Source organism: Balaenoptera acutorostrata, chromosome 11, assembly GCF_949987535.1.
Source record: "Balaenoptera acutorostrata chromosome 11, mBalAcu1.1, whole genome shotgun sequence".
Classification (NCBI taxonomy): Eukaryota; Metazoa; Chordata; class Mammalia; order Artiodactyla; family Balaenopteridae; genus Balaenoptera; species Balaenoptera acutorostrata.
The window spans coordinates 98,762,755-98,787,314 of NC_080074.1; the positions used below are offsets into that span (position 1 = coordinate 98,762,755).

The 24,560-nt window shown below is 38.1% G+C and overlaps 2 protein-coding genes across 3 annotated transcripts in view; both read left to right on the forward strand.

Annotated features, from left to right (window-relative positions):
* LOC103012302 (C-type lectin domain family 12 member A) overlaps positions 1-24,560 on the forward strand; it is a 234,448-nt gene that overhangs the window by 151,525 nt on the left and 58,363 nt on the right. The window lies entirely within an intron of this gene.
* The window catches only part of CLEC1A (C-type lectin domain family 1 member A), a 28,151-nt gene continuing 4,621 nt past the window's right edge, over positions 1,031-24,560 (forward strand). The window contains exons 1-6 of one of the 2 annotated variants that reach the window (XR_452337.3): positions 1,031-1,301; positions 11,957-12,055; positions 13,487-13,663; positions 16,197-16,348; positions 19,225-19,343; positions 20,295-20,624. Coding sequence is in view for 1 of the 2 variants with exons in the window: in XM_007196087.3 (XP_007196149.1) it covers positions 1,163-1,301; positions 11,957-12,055; positions 13,487-13,663; positions 16,197-16,348; positions 19,225-19,343; positions 20,295-20,454 (846 nt within the window). In the remaining variant the exon portion in view is untranslated. Of the gene's footprint in view, positions 1,302-11,956; positions 12,056-13,486; positions 13,664-16,196; positions 16,349-19,224; positions 19,344-20,294; positions 22,834-24,560 lie in introns of those variants that run through there. The other variant, XM_007196087.3, reaches the window with a different exon arrangement.

Genomic DNA, 24,560 nt, shown 5'->3' on the forward strand with positions numbered 1-24,560 from the left:
GCTACTTTTTATAGGGCATTATGCAGGAGAAAGGTCTCTTTAGATTTGTTTAATTTAAAATGATCTGATGAAACAATGCACAGCTTGAGACACATAGTGAATTCACAGTATATGCTTCCTGATCCATCTCTCCTAGGGTCTGGTTGCTCCAGCCCAAGCATCTTCCACATTCCTTTGTGTTTAGTATGTTTGATTTAACCAGGCTATCTCCCAAAATACAGAAAAGCATTGATAGAATAATGTAATTCTGTTGTACTTATTTGGAAAAAATTTTTGGATATTATCTAAAGCAATCTTCTGATTTCCCTCTCAGCTTAGGAAATTTAGGCAAAAAATTGTTACCTGGTTTTCTAAAGTCATAGGTAGTAATAATCCTAAAAGTCCTGACTTCCAGTAAAATATGTGATTGTTCATGATCATTGTGTACCAAATGTTTTGTATACAAAATGTTAAATTGAGTCCACATGCTGTACGAAGAAAGATCATTGAATTGACTACAAGAGAGCATTTTTAAAGCTAATTCTGTCCCTAACCAGCTATGTGACTTTAGAGCAGTCACTTCATCTAGCTGGACTTCAATCTCCCTTTTTGTAAAATGAAAGAGTAGTATCAATTAGATATCCCCCAAAGGGCTCTCTTAGGCTGACATTCCGTGTATATGATGCTTTACACTGTGCCCTTGGAGAAAGGAAGAGGCTTGTCCTATAGTCTTTTCTCTTTTCACAAATGCACAGAGAGGTTAAACTTACTCTGAGTGACACAGTGAGTGTATGATGGGTAAGAACCAGGTGAGGTCCCTCTGACTGGGCTTATTGCTCTGCAGAGTCTGAAGGAATCTTCGGCAATTGTAAACTCTTGCCACCTTTTACACTGCAGTTACACAGGAAGTAGTAACAAGTAAGCAAAAGAGAGCTGACAAGGGCAACCCCTTCGGTAATTGTTCAGAGACCGCCCAAATAGAAAACACATGCTACTTCCCCTCCCCCTGACCAATTTGGCAATCAGAGTCCAAGTTCACAGGAGAGGGGCTGGGCCTCTCCAGACAGGAACTGGAGTTGGAGGCTTCCTCTGCTACTTGCTCAGAGAGAAGAACCTTAGGAATGCCATTCAGTGCCTCGGTTTCTGAGCTGTCTCACTTGGGGAAATCCAACCATCATAGCTCATGGCCACCACTGCAGGAATCCGGATGCAGGCCAAGTACAGCAGCACGAGGGACATGCTGGACGCTGATGGGGACACCACGATGAGCCTGCATTCTCGAGCCTCTACTGCAACCCAGCGGCCAGAGCCTGGCCACACAGGTACCCTGTCTCCCGTAGTCCAAATTGGCCAGACCCTTGAGAAATGCACAAGATGAGCCACCTCTCCTAGGAATGCACAAAGTGGAGGAAAGAGAGAAAATGTTTTCATGATTTACAATAATGTGTAACGGTGCACTTTCTACAACTCGCCTGCCACATATATGAACGTGTGAAAAATTAAACGTATATGCATAGATGTTTCTCTAAGATTCTGTCTCTGGCAGAGCGGTTTGCAGTTGAGGGTGTGTTGCTTTTACCAAGCAGTTTCAGCACAGAGACGTGAGACTGTATCTACAGTGAGTGCAATGTCCCTTCCCCTTCCTGCGTTCCCGTGAAGGCCAGATCCAGTGCTGTTTTACTTACCAGCTGTGATCTGATCTGGAAATTGAGATTTATAAAGGCTACCTTTTTGCAAGTTTTGAACTCATGGCTTTAGAGGGGGTTTTCCAAGCAGACACACCAACCCTGATATTTTGTTATAATAGTTCTGCATCTTGAAGTTGTGAGGTCTTGTGAGAGTCATGCCAACGTTAAGTATTTGCTTTATCATCTATGAAGTGACAGGGCATTAAATCAAATGCCTTCCAAGGTCCCTTCACCTTTGAAATCCTGACTTGTTGATGTAAATAGTGGCCCCAGATGCAATTACATCCCATCCCATTCCCTTTTGTTCTGTTGACTCCTAGAATATTATTGAGATGATTGGATTAAATTATGAAAGTATTTAGTTTTAGTTACATCTTTTGCTTCTATTTCAAATAATTCACCCTTTGACATAGTAATAATATATATCATTACTATGTAATGATATATATTATTACTATGTCCATTGAAGAGACAATTCACACACATAAAGAAGGATTTTATTTCCTAGGAAACTCAGCCAATCTAAGGCAGAAATGTGAGGTAAGTTCAAGTAAAAAGACATCAAACTGTAGTAGAGACAGGACTAGGTTCTAATACCAGGGGTGTCACTTACTGTGTGATATTGGACAAGTAACTTAAGTATCCTGTGGCCTCAGCTTCTTCTTTTATAAAATGTTAATGATGGTAACCATGTATACAGTGCCTATTATGTGTCTGATATTGTTCTAAGCACTTATACATATTAATTCATCTTAACTTGAACTAATGTTAAATAGAAGTAACAAAACCTCTCTTATCAGGTGGCTCTAAGTACTAAGGTTGATAACTAAGTAATAAAAGTCCTTGGTACGTTGTAGACACATCAAAAATGTGAGTTCCTTTTCAATATTTCATTCCTTGAGAATTCTTAAAGTGATCTGTTTAAAAGTTTTGTGTGTATCTGCATCAGAGAGAGATTCATGTAGTGCCTGTATTTTCATAGGTCCTAACTTTTTGACCATATCCAGATATTCTTCACCTTTTAAAATCTGGGCGCTCACTTTTTCACCGTTCTCTTCCTTTTCTCCTTTATCAAAAAACTTTTAGGTGTTCTTCCCTTTTCTTACTAAACTTTTCCATTCACTTTCTATTCGTTGAATGACCCTCGACCTGAGACCCACTAATGTAGCTGCTTTTTACATTTTTATTTACTTATTTAGTTTTACTAAACTATCTAGTAAGTTGTGAGGCGGTCCTGGGGATTTCCAGCCTCCTTGATGGGAAGCAAAGTGATAACTTTGGGATGTCAGTGTCTGTAGCCACCGGATATGTGTAACAGGACACGGTATGTTTTCCTCCAACAAATCCTGTGAAGAGCCAGCTGTGGTTTCAAGTGGTTTGTGTACAACTTCATTTTCACCTTTGACTAGAGCTGGGAATTCTCACAAGGCTTAGTGATCAGCATAGTCAAGAACAGGGTGTACAGATAAGTTCCGCGGAGGTTGAGGGTGGAGAGGGGGGTGGAGCAGGATAAAGCACCAGCTGAAACATCTGGCAGCCTTTCTGTAAGAATGGAAATGGAAACAGCAGGAATAGGGGTTACAAAGAAGGATCTTGGAGGCAAACACCTGAAAATAGTTATCTTACCCAATGTGTCTGACATTTTGTTTCCATCTGGTGATAATGCAAGTGTTTAGAGGAATGTCACTCTAGAAGTCTAATTATCTGTTAGAAAAACAGATCTGACATCATTTTGCTGTTAAAAATAATAGCAACAACTACTCTGGGAATTTTTTGGCAATGCAGAAGATTCAGATTCAACTTAATATCGGGGCACAGCTATGACTAGAAAATTTTAATATTTTCTTTAGAATTAATAAAAATAAATGATACACATTCACTTATTTTCTAGTTTTCAATTTTTCGATATAAAATTTATGTCTGTGTTAAAAAATGCCAAATCATTCAGAGGATAGAAAGTAAAAACGAAAGACAACACCCTCAGACCTCCTTTCCCTAGATTTATGCTTGGGGTCATGTTATGCCAGGCATGTTGCAAAGTACTGAGGATACAACGTCAAACATGACATGATCCCTGCATATGAGGAAACTTAAAGTCTAATACAACCGTCAACTGAGCAGCAAGTGTGATACAGTGCCGTGATGGGGCATGAGCTTGGTATAAGGGAGAGCTTGGTCACTTCTGTCTGGTAGGGGTAGAGATCAGGAAAAGTTTGAGAGAGGGAGTGACCATTGAATGGACTTGACTTTAAGATGTTCCCCATGATATGGGAGCAGAAATGGGAGGTTTAAGTGGCTGCAGTCACTACAAGCAGGCAGACACATAAGAGGAGAGCCATGGCAATCTTATGTAACTGTTTTTCAGAGGACATTAACAAATATGTTATGACTGAGGGGCAGAGTTGGAGGGGGAAGGTTGACAAGAGGTAAGTCTGGAAAGTTACGGAAGACATCATGTCATACGGAGGTATTTTGATTCTATTCAGTAGGTGAAATGAGTAGGATTTAAACAGGGAATAACATGATCAATTTTGTGTTTTTAGAAGACCATCTAGGCTGCCTGAGGAGTATGAAACTGGATGAGCTAATACCCAGATTTTGCACTAGTCTAAGGATGAGAGGAGAAGAACCTGAACTGAAGTGGTGTGGAAGTGAGGAGGAGGAATCAGATATAAGAGATATTGAGGAGGGAGAGTTTAGAGAATCGGTGACTGGTTACAAGGGGGAAGGCAAGGAGAGGGAGAGCATAGGTGGAGTAGGTTCCACCTGACGACGTGTAGATGGCGCTACCATGACGTGAGCTAGAAACTGCAGGAGGAATAGGAAAGATGATGGATTCAGTCTAAGTTTGAGATGCTTGTAAGAGAAGGCACATGCAATTGGAGTTGCTCTAAGGCACTTGTATATACAGCGTGTGGGTCAGAGGTAAGGATTCTGAACTGCGTATACATGTGAGAATTGTTGGCATTTAGGTAGGAATTAAACTTTCTGAGTGAGATCACTGGGGAATGTAAAATGCAAATGAAAACAAAACAAGACAAAACACTGGAGAAGAGTGCCAAAGAGAGGATCTTAGGGAGTACAACTGAGGGGCAGGCTAAGAAAGAGACTCCAGTAGGAGCTGCTAAGGATGAGTGGTAAGGAATGATGATGTGGAACGGGAGAGAGGAAGCCAAGAGACAATAACTTCAAGAGAAATGGACAAGTCAATGGTAATGAACAGTGAATTTAAAAAATAATAAACAGTCAATACGGCAGAGAGTACAAGTATGAGGAAGGCAAAAAACAGCTTACTGTTTTAGGAATAAGAAGGAAAATAGATTATTATATAGCACAGGGAACTCTACTCAATACTCTGCAATGGCCTATATGGGAAAAGAATCTAAAAAAAGAGTGGATATATGTATATATATAACTGACTCACTTTGCTGTACACCTGAAACTAACACAACATTGTAAATCAACTGGACTCCAATAAAAATTAAAAAAGGAAAAGTCATGGCATAAATCTCATCTAATTGATTCAACAAATCTTTAATTCATGCCTACTAAATATTTAGCATTATGGTAGCACTGGGGAGACTCTATTTTTAGGTGCTTGGAGAAGTGGAAGGAATAATCTGAATCACTAATTAGAAGAACATGTCATGCACTGCTATTGAACATATGTAGGAGGCCACAGAAGCAAAGAAGAATGAATAAGTTACTGACCATGTTTAGTCATGTGGGTATTTTTGGTCGAGGTGACATTTGACCTAGTCGGTAAGTCTGAGTCTAGGTTTTCCAGGAAGAGCAACTTAGGCACTGGGTGACCTTTCCAGAGTGAGGAACACACGTGCAAAGCTAAAAGCACAGAGATAAGAACTAACTTGGTGCAGTGTATTCCTGGGTAAAAGAAGGAAGACAAGGGTACAGAGGGAAGAGATGAGGTATTGACTTTGGATTGGAATTTAGATCAGGATAAGATCATTTTGGGAGACATCAGCAGAATCAAACAGGATGGCAAGGTAGGCTGTTTGTCTGAGGAATGGGTAGTCCTCAAAGAAGGGGTGGATGAGGGGGTTTGGGGCAGCTGTGGCTAAAAAGTAGGATGAGAGTCTACCGTGGAGGGCCTTTTATAGCATGCTGAGGGATATTTTCTCCTTAAGGGAGAGAGTAAATTTAGTAAGCTCACCTTGGTGGTAGAGTGGAGAATGTATGATTTAAAATGACTATTACAAACATATTCACAATATAGAAGTGAAAAGTTGCAAGTTGTAAAATGCTAGTGTTTCTGTAATTCCATATGGAACTGCCATATACAGACAAATATTAATGTGGGATTTGTTGGGAGGGTTGGAAAATGATTTTAAACAATGGCTCTGGGGACTTCCCTGGTGGCGCAGTGGTTAAGAATCCGCCTGCCAAAGCAAGGGACACGGGTTCGAGCCCTGGTCCGGGAAGATCCCACATGCCACGGAGCAGCTAAGCCCGTGCGCCACAACTACTGAGCCTGCGCTCTAGAGCCCACGAACCACAACTAGTGAAGCCCGCACGCCTAGAGCTCGTGCTCTGCAAGAAAGAGAAGCCACCGCAATGAGTAGCCCCGCTCGCTGCAACTAGAGGAAGCCCGCACAGAGCAATGAAGACCCAACGCAGACAAAAATATAATTAATTAATTAATTAATTAAAAAAAATAAAACAATCAGCTCTGGAATGAGAGTGCTTGGATAGAACGTCTGGCTCCATCATTTACTAGCTGTGCAACCCAAAGCAAATTAAGCAGCTCCTGGGCACTGCAGTTTTCTTATCCAAATAAAGGTTAAAAATAGTGCCTTCTTGGCTGCTTCTGCTTTCCAGACAGCCCACTCTCATCCTTTCTTGGGAGTGTACTTTCCCTTTGCTTAATTTAAACTTAATTAAACTTAATTAAAGTAGCAGTTTACTACTTAAAACTGCTCTATGCCTCTCATCTGAATTCTTTCCCTGGAGAGGACAAGAGCCAAGGAAATTGCTGTTCCACAGTGTCTTTCACAGAGCAGACATTGTAAATTTTAATGAAGTTCAGCTTATCAACTATTTCTTTCATGGATCGTGCCATTGGTGTTGCATCTAGAAAATCATCACCAATACATACAATGGAATAAAACAGAATGGAAGCTTGCCATTTGTGACAGCATGGATAGCCCTTGAGGGCATTATGGAAGAATTGTCACCTGGGGAACGCCCATGAGTCTCAACCCACCGAGTTAAACTAGTTCAAGGGCTTCCTGGTACAACAGCTGCTCTAAACCTTGGCTCTGCAAGGGGGGAGCAGGCACCACAGTGTCCGCTGCAATTCCAGACAAAAGCGGAGCAAAAAGAACATCAATTATCAACAACAAAAAACACCTCAAACTACCTGGCACTTTCATTATCCTGGGCAGCTTTATTCTCGGTAAATGTACCTTTGCTGGACTTTTCATTTATTAAAATGGCTTCCAAAGTTTCAAAAAAAAAAAAAAATAGTGCCCTCTTGAATAATTATTGGGAGATTCAAATGAAATACTACAACATATATAACACACTCAGTAAGTACTATTATCAGTTGCTGTGTGTCCTTGGGTAAGGCAACTAAGCTCTCTAGGTCTCAGTTGCCTACTTATAACATTGGGATTATAATAGCATCTACCTCATAAGGTATTTGTAAAGATCGATGAGATAATTCATATACAGCATTTATCTCAACAACTCAAGGAATGTTAGCAATTATCATTAATAGTAATGTTATTTTTGAATTATGTTTCAGAAACAAAACCCCTTGACTGGATGTACAATGGACTCATGTAAATTTTGCTCAAAAGGAGAAGGAAAAATACAATTGACTTTCTAATCGCTGTGAATTAGAAACTCGATATTCTAGAAATAGCTTATATGTTTTTAGAAGTATAGTCTGTTGAAATTATAGAAGTAACACTCATTTACTTTAAGAATGAAAATAGCAAATATCTGAAATCGATTCGTAAGAGAAAGGAAACATGCATTTTCACGAACGCTGAAAAATATGCTCAAACCACAGAACCTCCAACCTTTTCCCGTGAGGTTTACTGTGTACCACATGCGAGGATTAAGGAAACAAAGTTGCTAAAAAGACAATATTTAAAATTTAAAAATATATCCAAAAGTCAGATATATAATCAGCAATGTCTCATGATTGAAAAATGTTGTCAGTAATCTAAAGGATGAGGCAAGTCACTTCTGAAATATTATATACCTTGTCACCTGTTTAGCCCCATGTCCCTGTGAGGCTGGTTCACAGGAAGGGTAGAAACTGATGTGCTATGGTTCACAGGGAAAGGTACAAACTGAGGTGCTAAGCGTGACAATTTAATCCTGGCTCTGCCATTAGTTTGCAATGTGGCTTTGTGCAAATTATTTAAATTCTTTGTGTCTTTTCAAGCTTTTACGATCCTTTCTATTTCAGAGGCATATTAATAGCCTACATTTGATAATGTTTGTTTCATTTCTTAGAAGGCCTGGGAGTGGAGGTGTACAAAGTGTTCCCTCTGATGCCTGATGAAGGGCAGCTGGTCAAGTATGACAACTTTCTTCATCCACAAAGTTTTGCATAACTACAAAGGGATTTATATTCAAAACTTGACCTTAGCACTGTAGCCTTTTATAGTATAGTTATAGTAAGAGGATACAGGAAAGGGGTGTTTTTTTCTATATATATCATATTATTCCTAGGGATCTTTGTATCATTCCTTGGCCTGTCCACACCTTTTTCTAAACATGCCTCGAGACAGCATAGGGGTTCTCTTCCAAAAACTAAAACCGCAAGAAAGCCAAGCCAAACTGAAGCACCTCCCAGGCAGCTTATTTTTTCTTATTTTAGGGTGGGAGTGGTCCCTAGAGAGACACCTCATTATGATCAGGGCACTTGGAATAAAACTCAGGAATGGTAAACCCACAGTTAGAAAAGAAAATACCTAGAGGGAAATACAGCTTCAAAGAAAAGGAAAAAGTAAAACTTTCAACACTATAGCCTTTCCATCATGGAAGCCTGGTTTACTAGGAAATGGTCACACCTGCTGTAGAAACTCCCTAGGGTTGTGTTTCTCTGGGTCCTTAGTTAAAACAGGAGGGATTGTGAATATTGAAGCAGGGAGGGAAGGAGACAGGGAGCAAGGAAGAGGTAGAGAGAGGAGAGTCCGGGTAAAGACATTTCCAAATGATCAGGGAAAGATAATTCCTTAGGAGGGAACTTTTAAAACTTTGTTTCCTTTAGCAGAGATACACTACACTTCTTTCTTATTATGTCCTAGAGGCAGCCTTAGGAAGGATCATGTATTTATTCTTTGCATGGATATAATTATTATTAAATAATGTTCTAATCCCTAAATTCCATCCCCTCATTTCACAGTAAGGATTTAAGTCCACTCTTGTTGATCCTTTGAGCAGAAAATCAACATCTCCCTTGCCCCAAATATTATACAAGGAAAAGTGGGTTTCTGGAGGTATAAATGATTTGGTTGATTTACATAGTTCTTCTTCTCCTTTCTAATGTTGGCTGGGGAATTATTAATCATAAAAAAGGGACAGGATCTTTTAAAATTTTATGCCTTTGAGATGTGTATTAATATGAATGGGTTTCAGCAGGAGGAGCCAAGTATATAACAGAGATATTTATACATACTAAACACATTCATTCATTCAATTTTAATTGAACTTATTTCAACTGATGTTCTAGGTGCCAGAACTGATGTTCTAGTGACTAAACAGACAATAGTCTTTTCCAAGAAGGAGCTTTTTTCTCCTGGAGTAAGACAGACATAACCCCCCTTCCCTCAAATAAGTAAGATATAGAGTATATTTGATGGTAATAACAGATGATGGAGAAAATAAAGCTACCATGGTGGTGGGTCTACATATGTACTTGCCTCTGGAGTCTAGAAACATCCACCTGGTTAATTTTCTTGGGCTATATAGAACTTTAAAGAGACGTAGGGTTTTGGAGAGGATGTTTAGCTTAAGCTATATTCTGCTCTGTGATCTTACTCTTTTATGTTCTGTTGATTTGAGATATTCTTAAGGACAATGCCGTGAGAAGCTAGCAATTTCCAGAAAAATTTAGGCCAAATCAGATAAGCCAGCTAATTGAAGGAAATAGGGGAGAAAGCAAATCTCTATTATATCTGTTTATGATTCAGAATCCCACATAAGTCAGTGTGTAGAAAGCAGTTTGGCCAGGAGATGAATTTAGCTGAGTCGGCCCTGTGCTGACAGAAATATTGCTGAAAAGTCAATAGATTTTTTTAAAAAATCAACCTGTAAAGTTTAATTTTAGATAACCTCACTAGGTTATTTTAGATGACCTCACTAGGTGATGGGCTTACTCTTGACCCAGCAGGGCCTCTGCAGTCACCACAAGGCTCTGTGCCTCTGTAAAAATTACAGTTAGGTAATATTAATTTTTCATAATTTCATTCTTCATTCATTCACGCGTTCAAATATGTATTCAGCCCTTATATGCCAGGCACTATTTTCAGTACTGGAAATACACTGTGAACAAGATAGACAAGATCATTGTTTCAATGGAAGGTACATTCAAGGGGAGGCGATAGACAAAAACAAAGAAAAACCATGGAAATATCACTTAATAGTCTTATTTTTAAAAAACATACATAATGCGGTGATGTGCTAGAAATGGACTTCCAAGGACACCTTCCAACCATGTGCCATTTAAGTGGAAAGCTGGGTAACAGGAAGTAGGTTACCAATAACCCATCTGAGGACTGATTAATGCAAGGGAATAGGAAGAGCTAATGCAAAGTTACCAAGACATGGACACACTTGTTTGGATCAAGGATAAACAGAAGCCCACTGTGACTAGAGCATTTGAGTGAGAGAAGAATAGTTCAGAAATGGGTGACAAACCTAAGCAGGGTCCAGATGAAAAAGATTCTTGTAGAATTTTATTCTAAGTACAGTAAAACTATAGGCAGTTTTTAAGTCACAACGTACCATAATAAAATGTCCACTTTTAAAAAAGAGCCATCTGGGTCTTAGGAAAAGTGCTGTAGATTTTAATCTAAAAATAATGCACACTATTGAAAGTTTTTATGAAGGATATGATTATAAAGTGAAAATAAGATTCACATTTTAAAATATATCAATGTCTGTATCCTGATTTTTACTTGTTTTCCCTGTTAGATTGTAAGTCTCAGAGGATCCTGATCATATTTTCTATTTCTATACTATCTTTGCTAGTTATCATTCCCCATTTGGCAATAATGTTTAACACAAATTTCTGTACCTGAAATTTATCACACAGAGGACTTTGCTAAAGAGGAAACGAATTTCTGTGTCTTTAATGTTTCTGTTTTCGAACCTGACTTGAATTCCCAATGAAGCAAAACTCACAGGTCACGAAGAGACCAGGGTTTGTTTGAGAGTTTTACTGTCCCTTTTTTTTATTTTAATCACAATGCTAGAGGATACCTGCAGCTGAATGAGGGTCTTCCTGATCAGATATTGCTGGCTGTTCAGATTGATAGTTGACCTCACTAGGTGATGGGCTTACTCTTGACCCAGCAGAGCCTCTGCAATCACCACAAGGCAAACCCGTCGGGTGTGGGCAAAGGAAGGATGCTGGCTACAGCTTTTTTTTCTTTTTTTCCTTAACAGGTACAAAGTTGAGATCACTTAGATCCATCCTTGAGAAACTGATGATCATGTTGCTTTTAGAATCTATTTTTGGAGCTATAAAATCAAATGAAGGAGCAAACAAAATCCTTACAAGAGAGAGACTTCTGACAAAAAAAGCCCAAAAAGAAACAGTAAAACAATCATTTCTCATTACTGATAGGCAATTTGCTTTTTCAGAAGAACCATATGGGAGGGGGGCGTTTTGCAAAAAGTAACAACAAATTAATTCCGCCTCTTCTCTGATGATGTGAAAAATTGTTCTTTGTGAAGGCATTTTCATAAGAGTCTTTTACAACTCTCATTTTGACAGAAAGAACGTTATACAAATAGCCGTATGGAGATGATGGTAATGCATAGAACTTGATTCAGTGCAAAGTAGGACGGGGTGGATGGGGAGGGTAGGAGTGGGTGGGGCTTGTGAAAGAATCCAGCCGTGATAAGTGAGGCTCGGCGTGGAGCCTTGTGACAGCGTTTCCCAGGACAGAGGCAATGTTATCTAGCCCCTGAATACTGTTGCCCTGAAAATTTGTGCTTCTTCCCGGAACCAACTCCTCTCACTAGCTTGCTGCTGACATAGATCCAGGAGGAAGAAAAAGTGTCTTTTCTTTTGTCCCCTGCAGAGCACCGGCGTCCCTCTTCAGCTTGGCGTCCAGTGGCCCTGATCCTGCTGACTCTGTGTTTGGTGCTGCTCATTAGCCTGGCAGCTCTGGGGCTTGTGTGTAAGTCTGCACTCTGACTTGGGGGAAGATCCTGGTTCCAAGGTTTGTCTGGGATGAGAAATACTTGTTATGATATTCTTTTTTTTTTTCTTTTTTTTTTACTTTGATTCTGGAGCCTGTGTATAAGTCCTTATTCTAATGCAACTCTGTAAATGATGTACCTTATTCTAATGCAACTCTGTAAATGATGAGCATAGTGGAAGAAACATTAAAATGCAACAGTCACTTACCAGCTAGACTTTTACATTCTGAGATAAGGTTTTTGTTGTTTGTTTATATATCAATATTTAACATCAGCAATTTTTAATGAATGCATACTTCAGCCCTCTTCCATTCCACAAAAGATGACAGCGGCGGTGGTTTTTGCTTTTAGCATTCATGGCTCAGTGGGCTAATCAGAGGAAAAGATTTCATTTATATCCCACCCCCCTCAATATACGGAGAATAGACCAGGTCTTAATCGCTGTAATGTTTTTCAAAAAGTCCAGGAAGTTATAGAATCATTTTGCAAAGATTCATGAAAATCAAATAAGGAAGAATTCACGTATAAAGTCTTTAAATTTCAAACTAGTAAGGGCAGAGTAAAAAACTTAAAAAGGGAGTGAGTAAATAAATGGGTTTCATCAGATGGGACCCTACGGCAATATGTCCTGAACAGTTGAAGAAGGTGGTTCAAGGTAAAAGATCACATAGAAAAGCAGGTTCAAATGTCAAAATTGGATTTTTATAGGAAATTTTAGAACTTGTTTGTAATCTTACATTTTAAAATTAAAAAAAAAATGTATCTTAGTGTTTCTACCCTGGCTCCCAAATTTTTACTTCATTTTGATATAACTGTTGGTTTGCATACACCATTCTTTTTAACGGTATAAAGCAACTCTCATGATTTATGAAGAATTTTTTTTACTTAGATTTAGAAACCTGGAGTTTAAAGCTAAGTGTTGAAATTTTCTAGCCAAGTGATGTTGAGAAGGTTACCTATTCTCACTGAGCCCAGTTGCAAAGCTATAAAAATATAGAAACAATAACATGACTCTTGCAGTGACTGAATGGGATAACAATATATGGTACATTTTCAATACTCAATATAACGATCACTAGATAAATGGATTTATGATTTTAGGTTGAGTAATGGTTTGACAGCGTACACAGAAAGGTTTATTTAGCAGTAAATATGGTTAAGGAATTTATCCCTGAAGTCAGGAATTGTCATTATGACTCCATATTTTCAGATACGGAAACAGAAATTAATTTGCCCAAGGCAATACAATTTATTATGTACTATAGTCCAAACCTGAGTGTAGGCAATGCGCCCAGAGCCTGGGATCTTAAATAACATACTGTTGTTGTCTTCCCCAGATGTAGAAAATAGAAATAGAAATAGAAGTGAAGCCTATAAGGTGTCCAGTCTGACTTGGTAACTTGGGTTAGTTTTTCAGTTCTACCAGCTCTCCAACACTCAGCAAGAAAACATTTCTCAAAAGGAAGAAAGGCTGGGGAATCTCTCCCGACAGCTGCAATCTCTCCAAACTCAGAAAAGGAAGCTTGCAGAAACTTTGCATCACGTGGCTGAAAAACTCTGTCGTGAGCTCTATAACAAAACTGGAGGTGAGTCCTGTTCATTGAGCGCCCCTCTGCCCTCAGGATATCTGTCCGTATAGGGCTGATTCTCCCATCAGTGTACCTGGGAACCATGTATTATTCAACTAGTTGTCTGGCAAACGTAATAAAGAGTTTGGACATCCAGATCATCCCCAGTTATTGGGATCATGTAGTTCAGCTGTGTCTGTGTTACAGAACGTGAAGGGATTCAGCAAATTCAGACATTTAGAATAATAAATACAATTAACTTCAATTAACCAAAATAACACTACAAGTAAATAAAATACAGGTTTTTTTCTCAATTGACCTTGGCACATAAATACCTAAGAGTAGGATACATTTCATAATGTTTTCACAAATCCTTCCTCATTAAGAAGTTAATAACTCATATTAGAGTTAGAACTCATAACTATAGTTCCTGGATTTTAAGAATCACATAGGAATCGAGTTAAAAAGACAGATAAATGGAATCAAGCTCTAGTTATTTGAATGTAGTATGACTTGTCTGGGTACCAAAAATCTGCATTTTATTAAGGACCACCTATGATGACAATGCCAATGTTGGATGAACTGTGCTTTGGTAAATACTACTGGACAAGCCTAGAAGCATCACCTTAATTCTTTGTCTTCTTTTTCTTCTATCCTTCTGGGTTTCATAACACCCAGCTCTATTCAAGTCTGTCTTCTTTTCTGTTCTCCTTATTATGCGTGCACAGGAAGCCAGACACATTTCCAAGTCTCTGATTTATCTTTCGGGGACTCTACAGTAAGATGAAATCTCCTAGTCTTCCACACACAGACTGGTTTCCACACTAACCAGACAGCCTGATTTCATTGCTGCCCAGTAAATAACATCAACACGCACACTTCCACTTCTCTAAGTGATTCTTTGCTACACGACTAATGATCTCAGTGGTCATAATTTTATTTATTTTCTTTATTCGTCTTTAACTTTATTGAGGAATAATTGACAAATATAATTATATATATTTAAAGTATACTACATGATGAGTTGATATACACATACATTATGCAGTGATTATCAAGATCAAGATAATTAACACACCTACCAGATTATTCATGGCATTAAGGGACATTGTAAGGGGTTTGGCTTCTATTTTGAGCAAAAGAAAGATTCATTTCAGGACCCCGAGCAGGAGAAATACATGTCTGACATGAGTTTTTAAAGGCTCATTCTACAAATATGTTGAAAATAGACTGGGAGAGGGTAGGAAGGATAGAAACAGAGAAATCACATAAGAGATGACTATTGCAATAATCCAGGAAAGAGGGAATGGTTCCTCAAGCTAGGATATTATTGGTGGAGATGAATGCATGATGGAATAAAGTGGGGTGTGAGGGAGATAAAGGAGTCAAAGATAACTCCAGAGTTCTGGGGCAAAGCAACTAGAAGCATAAAGATGTGATCAAGTGAAATGGGGAAGAATTCTGTGGTCATGAGGGGGGAGGTTAGGAACCAGGGATGCTGTTTTGAGCATGTTGACTTTGAAATATCCCTTAGATGTGTGTGGTGATAGGAGTAGGCAGTTTGATATATAAGGAAAAAGGTCTGGGCCAGAGATATAACCCGACTTTCAAAGCAAATCTCCCAAATTATTGATTTATTTAAAACCTCATTTTACCTTATGAAATATTTTAAACGTCAGAAAAATACGAACAATAATGTAACATCCATTTGTGTATTGACCACTCAGATTTTCACATGTTAACATTTTGACACTGGATTGCTTTTAAAAATAAAGACATTTTTGTGGAATCATTGAGTTCCCATCTCACCATACACCAACAAGGGATGTGGATACAGGTGCCCAACTCTCAAAGGCCCAAGGCCATGTATCCACATAGGTGATAAGACCATGGTTCTCAGGGCCTAGTTCCTATATTTACAATCACGACGCACTCAGTCCTCTTACCCTTGACTTGTGCACTTATTTCTCTGACTTTGATGACAATTTCAATTTCTGACACATGGAGATTTACCATTTTAACTCATGCTTGGCTTAGTATTGTATTTATGTGATTTTTTTCTAAAATTTTATTCACTTATGCTTTGAATGAAAAAATAATCCAGATCTTATTGATATATATTTCATTAAAAAATCCTTTTACTACTATATAAGTGGATTTTGTGGAAGAAAATTACAGAAACTTCAATGGTTTCCCAAATCCAATGCATATTGAGTTTTTGAACAGATGAAAAGTTCTTTATGAAATTGAATATCCTCTCTGTATGCTGAATTACATGGGGCAAGGAACACTGACGTTCCAATCATTCATTACTAGATTCCATTGTCCATAAAAGCAGGTAGTGTCTATTTTAATTCCCATTGTATACCCAATTATAATTCCTGGCAGATAGTGGGTGTTCAGCAGATATTTGTAATTATCATTGGGCGATTAAATATCTAACAGCGAGGGAATCAGTTCTTTCTTGCATCATCAAATATTATGTAATTTCAAGAGAACAAAAACAACAGACCTGGGTAGAAAATAACATTAAATTTGCTTTCTTTTCAAGAACACAGATGCAGCCCTTGCCCAGAAAAATGGAAGTGGCATGGGGACAAATGCTACCAATTCTATAAAGAAAGCAAGAGTTGGCAGGGTTGTGAATATTTCTGCATTGCTGAGAACTCGACCATGCTGAAGATAAATACACAGGAAGTACTGGTAAGTTCCTGAGGCTTGGTCAGTGTTTGAAGTACTCTCAGAAAGAAATCTTTCAAAGATTCTAAGGAGTCAAAGCCCACAGACTCTCCTGTTTATTGCAATCAAGGCCTAAGTCTTATTCCTATTGGTTTGAATGATCCCATGAGGTCATCATTTGTGGAATGATCTCCACAAGTATCCACCCCTTAGAAACATGAGAGAAAGACCTTCAAGTTCCCCATCAGTCAGGAATCAAATGAAGAGGGTCTTAATTTCTTAACCTCTTTTGGTTTGGGGAGGAAGGCAACAATATTGATGCCACGTCAGAGACATGAAAATAGCACTTCCTGTCTTTCCATGTGAAAGTGACAAAACTTTTGATTGAAAAACATTTAATTAAATCATTGCCATAATCTGCAAATAAATATCTAGCCTTCCAGAAGTTTACACCCTAACATAGACTGGTCAAGGCAAATATGAAAATGAAATTGGCATATATTGAGTAAGTACATGCAATTAAAGTTCACTATTAAAATGACGTGATTGTTCCCTTTTCTCTTACATTTTTTATTGCCTTTGGATTTTTTCTTTTTAAACATCTTTATTGGAGTATAATTGCTTTACAATGGTGTGTTAGTTTCTGCTTTATAACAAAGTGAATCAGCTATACATATACATATATCCCCATAACTCCTCCCTCTTGGGTCTCCCTCCCGCCCTCCCTTTCCCACTCCTCTAGGTGGTCACAAAGCACCGAGCTGATCTCCCTGTTCTATGCGGCTGCTTCCCACTAGCTATCTATTTTACATTTGGTAGTGTATATATGTCCATGCCACTCTCTCACTTCGTCCTAGTTTACTTTTCCCCCTCCCCGTGTCCTCAAGTCCATTCTCTACATCTGCATCTTTATTCCTGTCCTGCCCCTAGGTTCTTCAGAACCATTTTTTTTTTTTTAAGATTCCATATATATGTTAGCATACGGTATTTGTTTTTCTCTTTCTGACTTACTTCACTCTGTATGACAGACTCTAGGTCCATCCACCTCACTACAAATAGTTCAATTTCATTTCTTTTTATGGCTGAGTAATGTTCCATGGTATATATGTGCCACATCTTCTTTACCCATTCATCTGTTGATGGACATTTAGGTAGGTTCCATGTCCTGGCTATTGTAAATAGTGCTGCAATGAACATTGTGGTACATTACTCTTTTTGAATTATGGTTTTCTCAGGGTATATGCCCAGTAGTGGCATTGCTGGGTCGTATGGTAGTTCTATTTTTAGTTTTTTAAGGAACCTCCAAACTGTTCTCCATAGTGGCTGTATCTATAGACTTTGGATTTAATTCCTCAAGTGGTACGACCATTATTTATTTATCATTGTTTTAGCAGAGGTCTTGGCACAGAGTAGTTTATCAACAAAGAGTTATTTAATTGAAATTAATACCCTGCTAACTGTGCAAACTCTTAACATCTTTCTAGTTACATCTTAATTCCTATCCACTTCCTGAAATCTGTGATGAATGAAACTCTGCGATCTCTCTCAAACCTCTAAAATAATCTTTTTCATCCTTTCTTTTTTTTTTAAACGTCTTTATTGGAGTATAATTGCTTTACAGTGGTGTGTTAGTTTCTGCTGTATAACAAAGTGAATCAGCTGTACATATACATATATCCCCATATCTCCTCCCTCTTGCGTCTCCCTCCCACCCTCCCTATTCCACCCCTCCAGGTGGCTCTTGATGGCTCAATTTAGGCAGAGAAAGAGGCGATTTATTTGACTAAGCCAATGTATCCTGGCATAAAACCTCCTAATTTTTTTTATTCTCTGTTTCCTCCACCTCCAGCACAAACTGAGGATTCAGATATACCACTGAAGTATACTACATGCAGTGGTTAGAAGTATTATTATGAAAGTTACGTAGTAATTTTATCTCATGCACTTCACGAATTTGCATATATTTAAGTCACTTTCATACGATTTATTTATAGAACTTTTAATGTGAAGGGGCCACCATTCAGTTGGAAACAATATTTTCAACTACAGTTTCTTTGATATGCCTATTCTGTAACTATCGCTTAATGATAGTTTCATTTATATTTCCAATAATCTTTTATTGAACCAATATGTACCATTAATTATCCGAGGGATTGAGGATATGAAAATGAACAAAACAAAGTATATGTCCTTAAGGAACTCATAGTATCGTGGAAAAGGAAGGTATAACAATGGATAATGATAAAAGATTTAGATAATTTCTGTGTTAAAGAGTGAGATGTATAGAAGGAAATAAATAACTTTAAACATTTTTCAATATGGATAGTAGAAAAGGAATTACATATATGTAAATACACAAAAATGTATATGCATATATATGAAACATTTCTCTTTTTTCCCGTCTCAGTCTGAGACATAAATCAGCCTTATAAGTTTTTCTTTTACCCCTCTTTGCATTAAAGTATATTCGTTATTCTTTTCTCCTTCCTGGTCAGTCCTTTTCACATGTATTCATGAAGATTACTTCCCATTCCTACACTTTTCCTTCCAGATTCTTCCAGTTTCCAGAATCACTCCACATCTCTACATCCCATATTTTTTATATCAATCTTGTTTAATCCTGTGACTTGAAAATAATGGGTCATTTATAAATCTTGGTTGATGTGATTCTTGGTTTTGGAACATCAGCATATAGTCTATGCTTATTAAGACAAAATAATTCTTTAACTTGGACAAATTAACTGACCTCAGCATGGACACTCTTTTTCTTAAATGTACTATCATCTATGTGGGCAAGACTCATGTGTTGTTCTCATATTAAAAGTGAGGGCCAGCCCTACACATCTCTGTATGTATATAACAATTGTAAAGCTAAAGGTTTTCTTGTGTGCCTTTCACAGGAGTTTGCCATGCCTCAGAGCTACTCTGAGTTTTTCTACTCTTATTGGACAGGGCTATCCCGCAACGGCAATGGCAAGGCCTGGCTGTGGATGGACGGAGCCCCTTACTCCCATGAACTGTAAGCCTTCAGCACATTTCATGGGAAAGGCATTTAATAGAGAGCTTTTGCTTGAGTGACAAGAGTCCAACCATTTGGTTCAACAAGCGAGAACATCTGCTTTGTATGGATACTGTGTTTGTAGGAGGACTTCCAAAGGTGTATAAAACATAGTACTTACTCTCAGAATGGCTCATAAACCAGTGAGAGAGACAGACCGGGATTCTCTGAGAGAGAGGGAGAGAGAGGGAGGGAGAGAGAGGGAGAGAGAGGGCTCTCTTATGGGTGAATAAACTGAAGCCCAGGTTGTAATGGGTGACCTGCCTAAGATCGCACAACTCTACAACTTGTCAATACCCAGAGAAAGTATAAGACCTCAGATTTCTTGGCTTTCTGTACAGTGAAATGGGGAGAACATCTCTCAAAATACAGTCTCTGAGAATAGATTTACTCACAATATAAACAGTAATATTATCAAAAATTAGTTTTACTTATATGAGCATTTAGATAGGAATGTGTATGGTATATTGTTTGAGATCGGTGAGTGTAATATCTATATCAAAATATATTACAGTTTAAAGCCTTGTTTAAGCAGACACCTTTCTATATACCAATATAGGATTTCTTTTTCCAGGAGATAGTACATATTCAATGTGATTATTTTTTACAGTTAAATAAACTGAGTCACAGAGAAGGTAGATAATTTTTCAGATGGCAGTAAAATCGAATGATAAATTGGATCATGACGTGTATTTTAATTTTAGTTAGAAATAGTTTTTGTTGTTTTGGGTGACCTGATGCTTCTAAGAATGCTTATGGAAACTGAGGAAAGAGTCTGGTGGCCCCATCTTTCCAGTAAACTCATTATGGGTGTCTATTCTATCATTTTATCAAGCTTAGGACACTCTCTGTGGACTTTTGTATTTTACAAGTAAACTATGATAAAATGGACTTTTTTTTTTCTTTTTTGAGGTTTGAGATTGTAGTAGATTTCACCAGCCTAAGAAGTAGGGACTGTGTGACCATCCTCAATGGAAAGGCTTTCTCCAAGGACTGCAAGGAGTTGAGGCGATGCGCGTGTGAAAGAGCTGCGGCCACAGTGAAACTGCAGAGGCTCCTTGAGCCTCTCTGAGCCGGACACGGAGGCCAATGGTTCTCCAACTACAGCTGCAACTGCAGCCTCCCTTCAGAGAAGTGGAAGATTCTGCTCTGCAGAACAAAAGTCAAGCTCTTTATGTGCGCCTGGCCTAGTGTGGTTTCTGTTCCTTTTCCTTCCATTTCATCCCTGTTTATACCTTCCAGGTACTGAAGATTTGATAATAATAAATGTAAATAATGGAAAGTGTTGGTGGTTTTAGAATGGACTTGTGATTTGGGGAAAAATTCAACGTAAAGACGCTCTTCAAAATGTGAGAGCAATCAGTGTTGTGGTTGTGTGTGCCTTACTGAGAGTTTGTGGGGACTCTACAAGAGTACTGATTATTTCATGATTTGAGAAAAATAAGAAGTCTTGGAGAGGCATGCTGTCTTCAAGAGGATGGTTTTAACATTTTAAATTTTAAATCTTTTGAGGCACGTTTATATCATCAATGTGTGGCTAAAGATGAGTTGACCGAATTGTGATAGGGTGAGTTATCCAATCAGGTCATGGCAAGTGAAAGAGACACTGTGACATCTGCATACACAGCTGGCTTCTGTGCAGGTGCCCCTAGCTCAGGAAAATATGCACGCACATAACAGAAATCATTGCAAATAACACCATCACAACCACTGACTTCATCGACTTAGAGATAAATCAATTTTAGGGGTTTAACACTAGAAAGGATAATTTATTATCATTCTTTGTTTTCAACAGTGGAAACTGGGATGCTTCAGTTTTATTTTCAGTAAACATCTATCTCATGGTGAAATGACATTGAATTAGCAAATACATGATAAAGGGGAGATGTTTGTATTTATTCCTGTAAGACTGTGTCACTTATCAATCGTTGCTTGTAGATTTCTTCCTTAAGAATTTTCCCTTCAATTTTCTGTTAATTAGTTAGGAAATTTCTTCAGCATTGAACAAATTTTGCATCGATTTATTGTGTCCTGCAAAAAGAACTGCATTTGTGGCCATAAAATGAAGTTTTAGATCCCGTATTGTAATTTATTATCTGGCAAGTCCCTTTACTTCACAAAACTTATTTCATCAAGTATAAAGTAGACATATTTACAGTTTCCGCAGGGTGTTATTGTTGGCTGAAATGAGGTACATGTGGAATTAGTTTCATAATCTACATTGCAATGTAAAATGTAAGGGATGTTAAAAATATGTAGAAAAGCCTAGGAGTGATTTAGTTTTTAAAAGTAGGGAAGTGAAAGCAAGCATAAACAACCTTCTTCAGAGATCTATATTCGTGAACAAATTATAGAGAGGCCCCTACACTGGGGGCCTGTGGATATTACTAAATATTTTCCATGATGGGTGCAGATATTTAATGAACATGGTTGATATAATAAGCACATAACGAGAGACATGGATTAGACTTTTAGTTAAGTAATTAAGTGTTATTTAAGCCTTGTTACTGCAGAAGGAAAATATGGTTAATCTGAGAAAGTCAAATGATTTTGTGAACTAAGTAAAATTGAGGTGGCACTCATTCAGTTTTGACCCCTGGCATCTTACGTGACTGCAGACTAGTTCAGGGCTGGATGACGGGTGTCTCTTTAAATGTCATTGCTTTAACAAGTCTAGCTGCCTGGTTAGTGGGTGATGATTAGTGTTTTCTCTCCAGATCTGCAGCCTAAGGGAAAGTGTCACTTTAGATGTTGAGGAAGGAAAAATAACAGCATATATCTGACGTTTGTTATTCTTGAGCTGATTCCTCTCCATCTTTGCCCTCAGCCTCCTCATCTACCTAATAAAATCCACAGTACTAATCACGACATGAGCAAATATTTCAGAAGAACAGAAAGGAGTATAGCACAGCATTCACTCCACAAACTTTTTTTTTTTAATTTTAAGAATAGGCAATAATCATAATATGACTTTCTGAGAACAATTTTCCGTTGAGAATCAGAGAGGGTAGCACCCTGTGAATGGGTTTTCCAACACGAGAAAACTTTTTTTCTTCTAGGCTCTTGTGTGTTTAGGTAATTCTGAAGAAACTGTGGGGAAATGTTAAATGAGGAACATGGCCTTTCCTGGTAGATCCGAGTTCCCCAGGGTAAACAATGAGCTATTTCTTTTCCTGAGGATATTGAACCAGCTCTTAAAATTTATCAACAGGAAACAGGTCAGGGGCCTTGTAACAGCAGGAAATGTGAGAAGTGTGCTGGGAGCTTTTACTTTAGAGATAGTAGCAGATGGTGAAATACGTAGAAAGGTCTAGAAAGTTGCCTCAGGGTTGCCCTCAATATTTGGGAGTCGAATACTTTCTAATGGAATTCTTGCAGTTTTTGAAGAATACAAAAAGCTGCATAATCTGATTTCAAGTGTACATAACTTCTTTTACAAGTTTCATTGTATGAATCGATTTTTAGAATCTAATGATATTATTATTCTATCAATATTACCAAAGTTTTTCTTTTCATACGTTTAATGTCCTTTGGATAGAGCATGTTAAAAAAGCGTCTTTACATTTATAGGACAGGGTTTTATTTTTTCTATCCTTTCCCTTTTTAAAAACTAATCTGGAACTCAGTGAGATGGATCAGATACCCAGCTCATTATTGGTGGGACTAGGATATGAAACTGATTATCCCGGTGTTAAGGTCCAGTCTTTTACCACTGTGTTGAAAAAGGCCTTGCTTTTCTGGGCCAACAGCAAACTGCAAGGAAAAATCTTCCCCCCATACCATCTGTGTGGAAAGCAGTATTACCACTGAGGAAATCTGTAGAAGCTTATGCCAGCTGCTCTGTAGATAAAACTCGGACTTGTAAATACTGCATCACATGCTGGCGGATGATGTCAGCTGTAGGATGTTTGCCTCTGGCTTCATTGTACTTCTTCTAAAAAGAGTTATTAAATGCTTCCTATCCTTTCTCTAAACACAGCTCCATGACAATACTTTGAAGAATCTTGAAGACAAACAGTCTTTGCTTCTAAAATTTGCTATTATTTCCCCTTTATTCCAGGTTATTACATTGAGCTGCCAGCTGTAAAAACCAGAGGGGACAATTTATACTGTGTTTTCTTTGCTATTTTCCTTTTCTAGGTTCAGCAGAAAACTAGAGAATAATCCCTTTTATTGAAATTCCCACCATTTAAGCTCCAAGTCAAGGGTAAATAAAGAAACAAAACACAAAAACATGCCCTTCCCATCCCTAAAGGAATGTCTCCTTCAGAGGTCATCTTTTACAATAGACTTCCAGGTTCACTTAAATGATTTCTACTGCCTCCGTGAATTAGGTTTTATTTCACCTTATTTATTTAAGTGGTGTCTTTTTTATGAGGAGAGAAAGATGAGAATCTAATGTATCTCAGCTACTCCTTGTGAGAAATGAAAGAGTAAGTAAAATTATATTGAATTTAACATCTATTTGATGAGAATCTACTGAATGGTAAGGTGTTTTTCTAGGGATGGTAGGTAAGTGGTAGAAAAGTAATGTAATAATAATGAGTGAAATTTTCCTTTCTGTAAGTCATCAGACACTTTCACATCCATTGTCTGTGGGGAACAAGCTAGTCCATGCTTCAAGGAGTCTGCAGACCTAGGACAGAGATTGTCTATAGATTTACTGGCTTTAAGACAGATATTCTCTCCAGATACTTGGTGACAATTAACCCATAAACTTTATCTTCTCAATCTTCTTATAACATGAGCAGTAAAGGGGTCATTTTTATCTGGAATACAGAAATGAGGTTGGTGCCTAGAGATGACTGATGCTCCAGGTAACAAGAGCAAGAACAGATGGAGTTCTCAGCAAGTTTACATATATTAATAATTTAGTCCTCAAACAATATTTTGAAGCAAGTTCTATTACTGTTTTTCAAGGAGGACATTGAGACACAGAGACAAGTAGTTAGAAGTGCTGGAGTGTTAACCTTGAGAATCCAGATTGTGAGTCTTCTGATTTGCGAGTGGTGGGGATGGTCAGTGAGAGGCAGGAAGGCAGCTCGCAGCTCTTCTTTACTGGAGACACGCTGATATTGGCAGCCTGACTATTCTTTCCACTTACGTGTAGCTCTGGTTGTTCATCTCTCCAGTAGAATTCTGCAGTCCTAAAAATCGTATTGTCTTACAGGCAGCAGA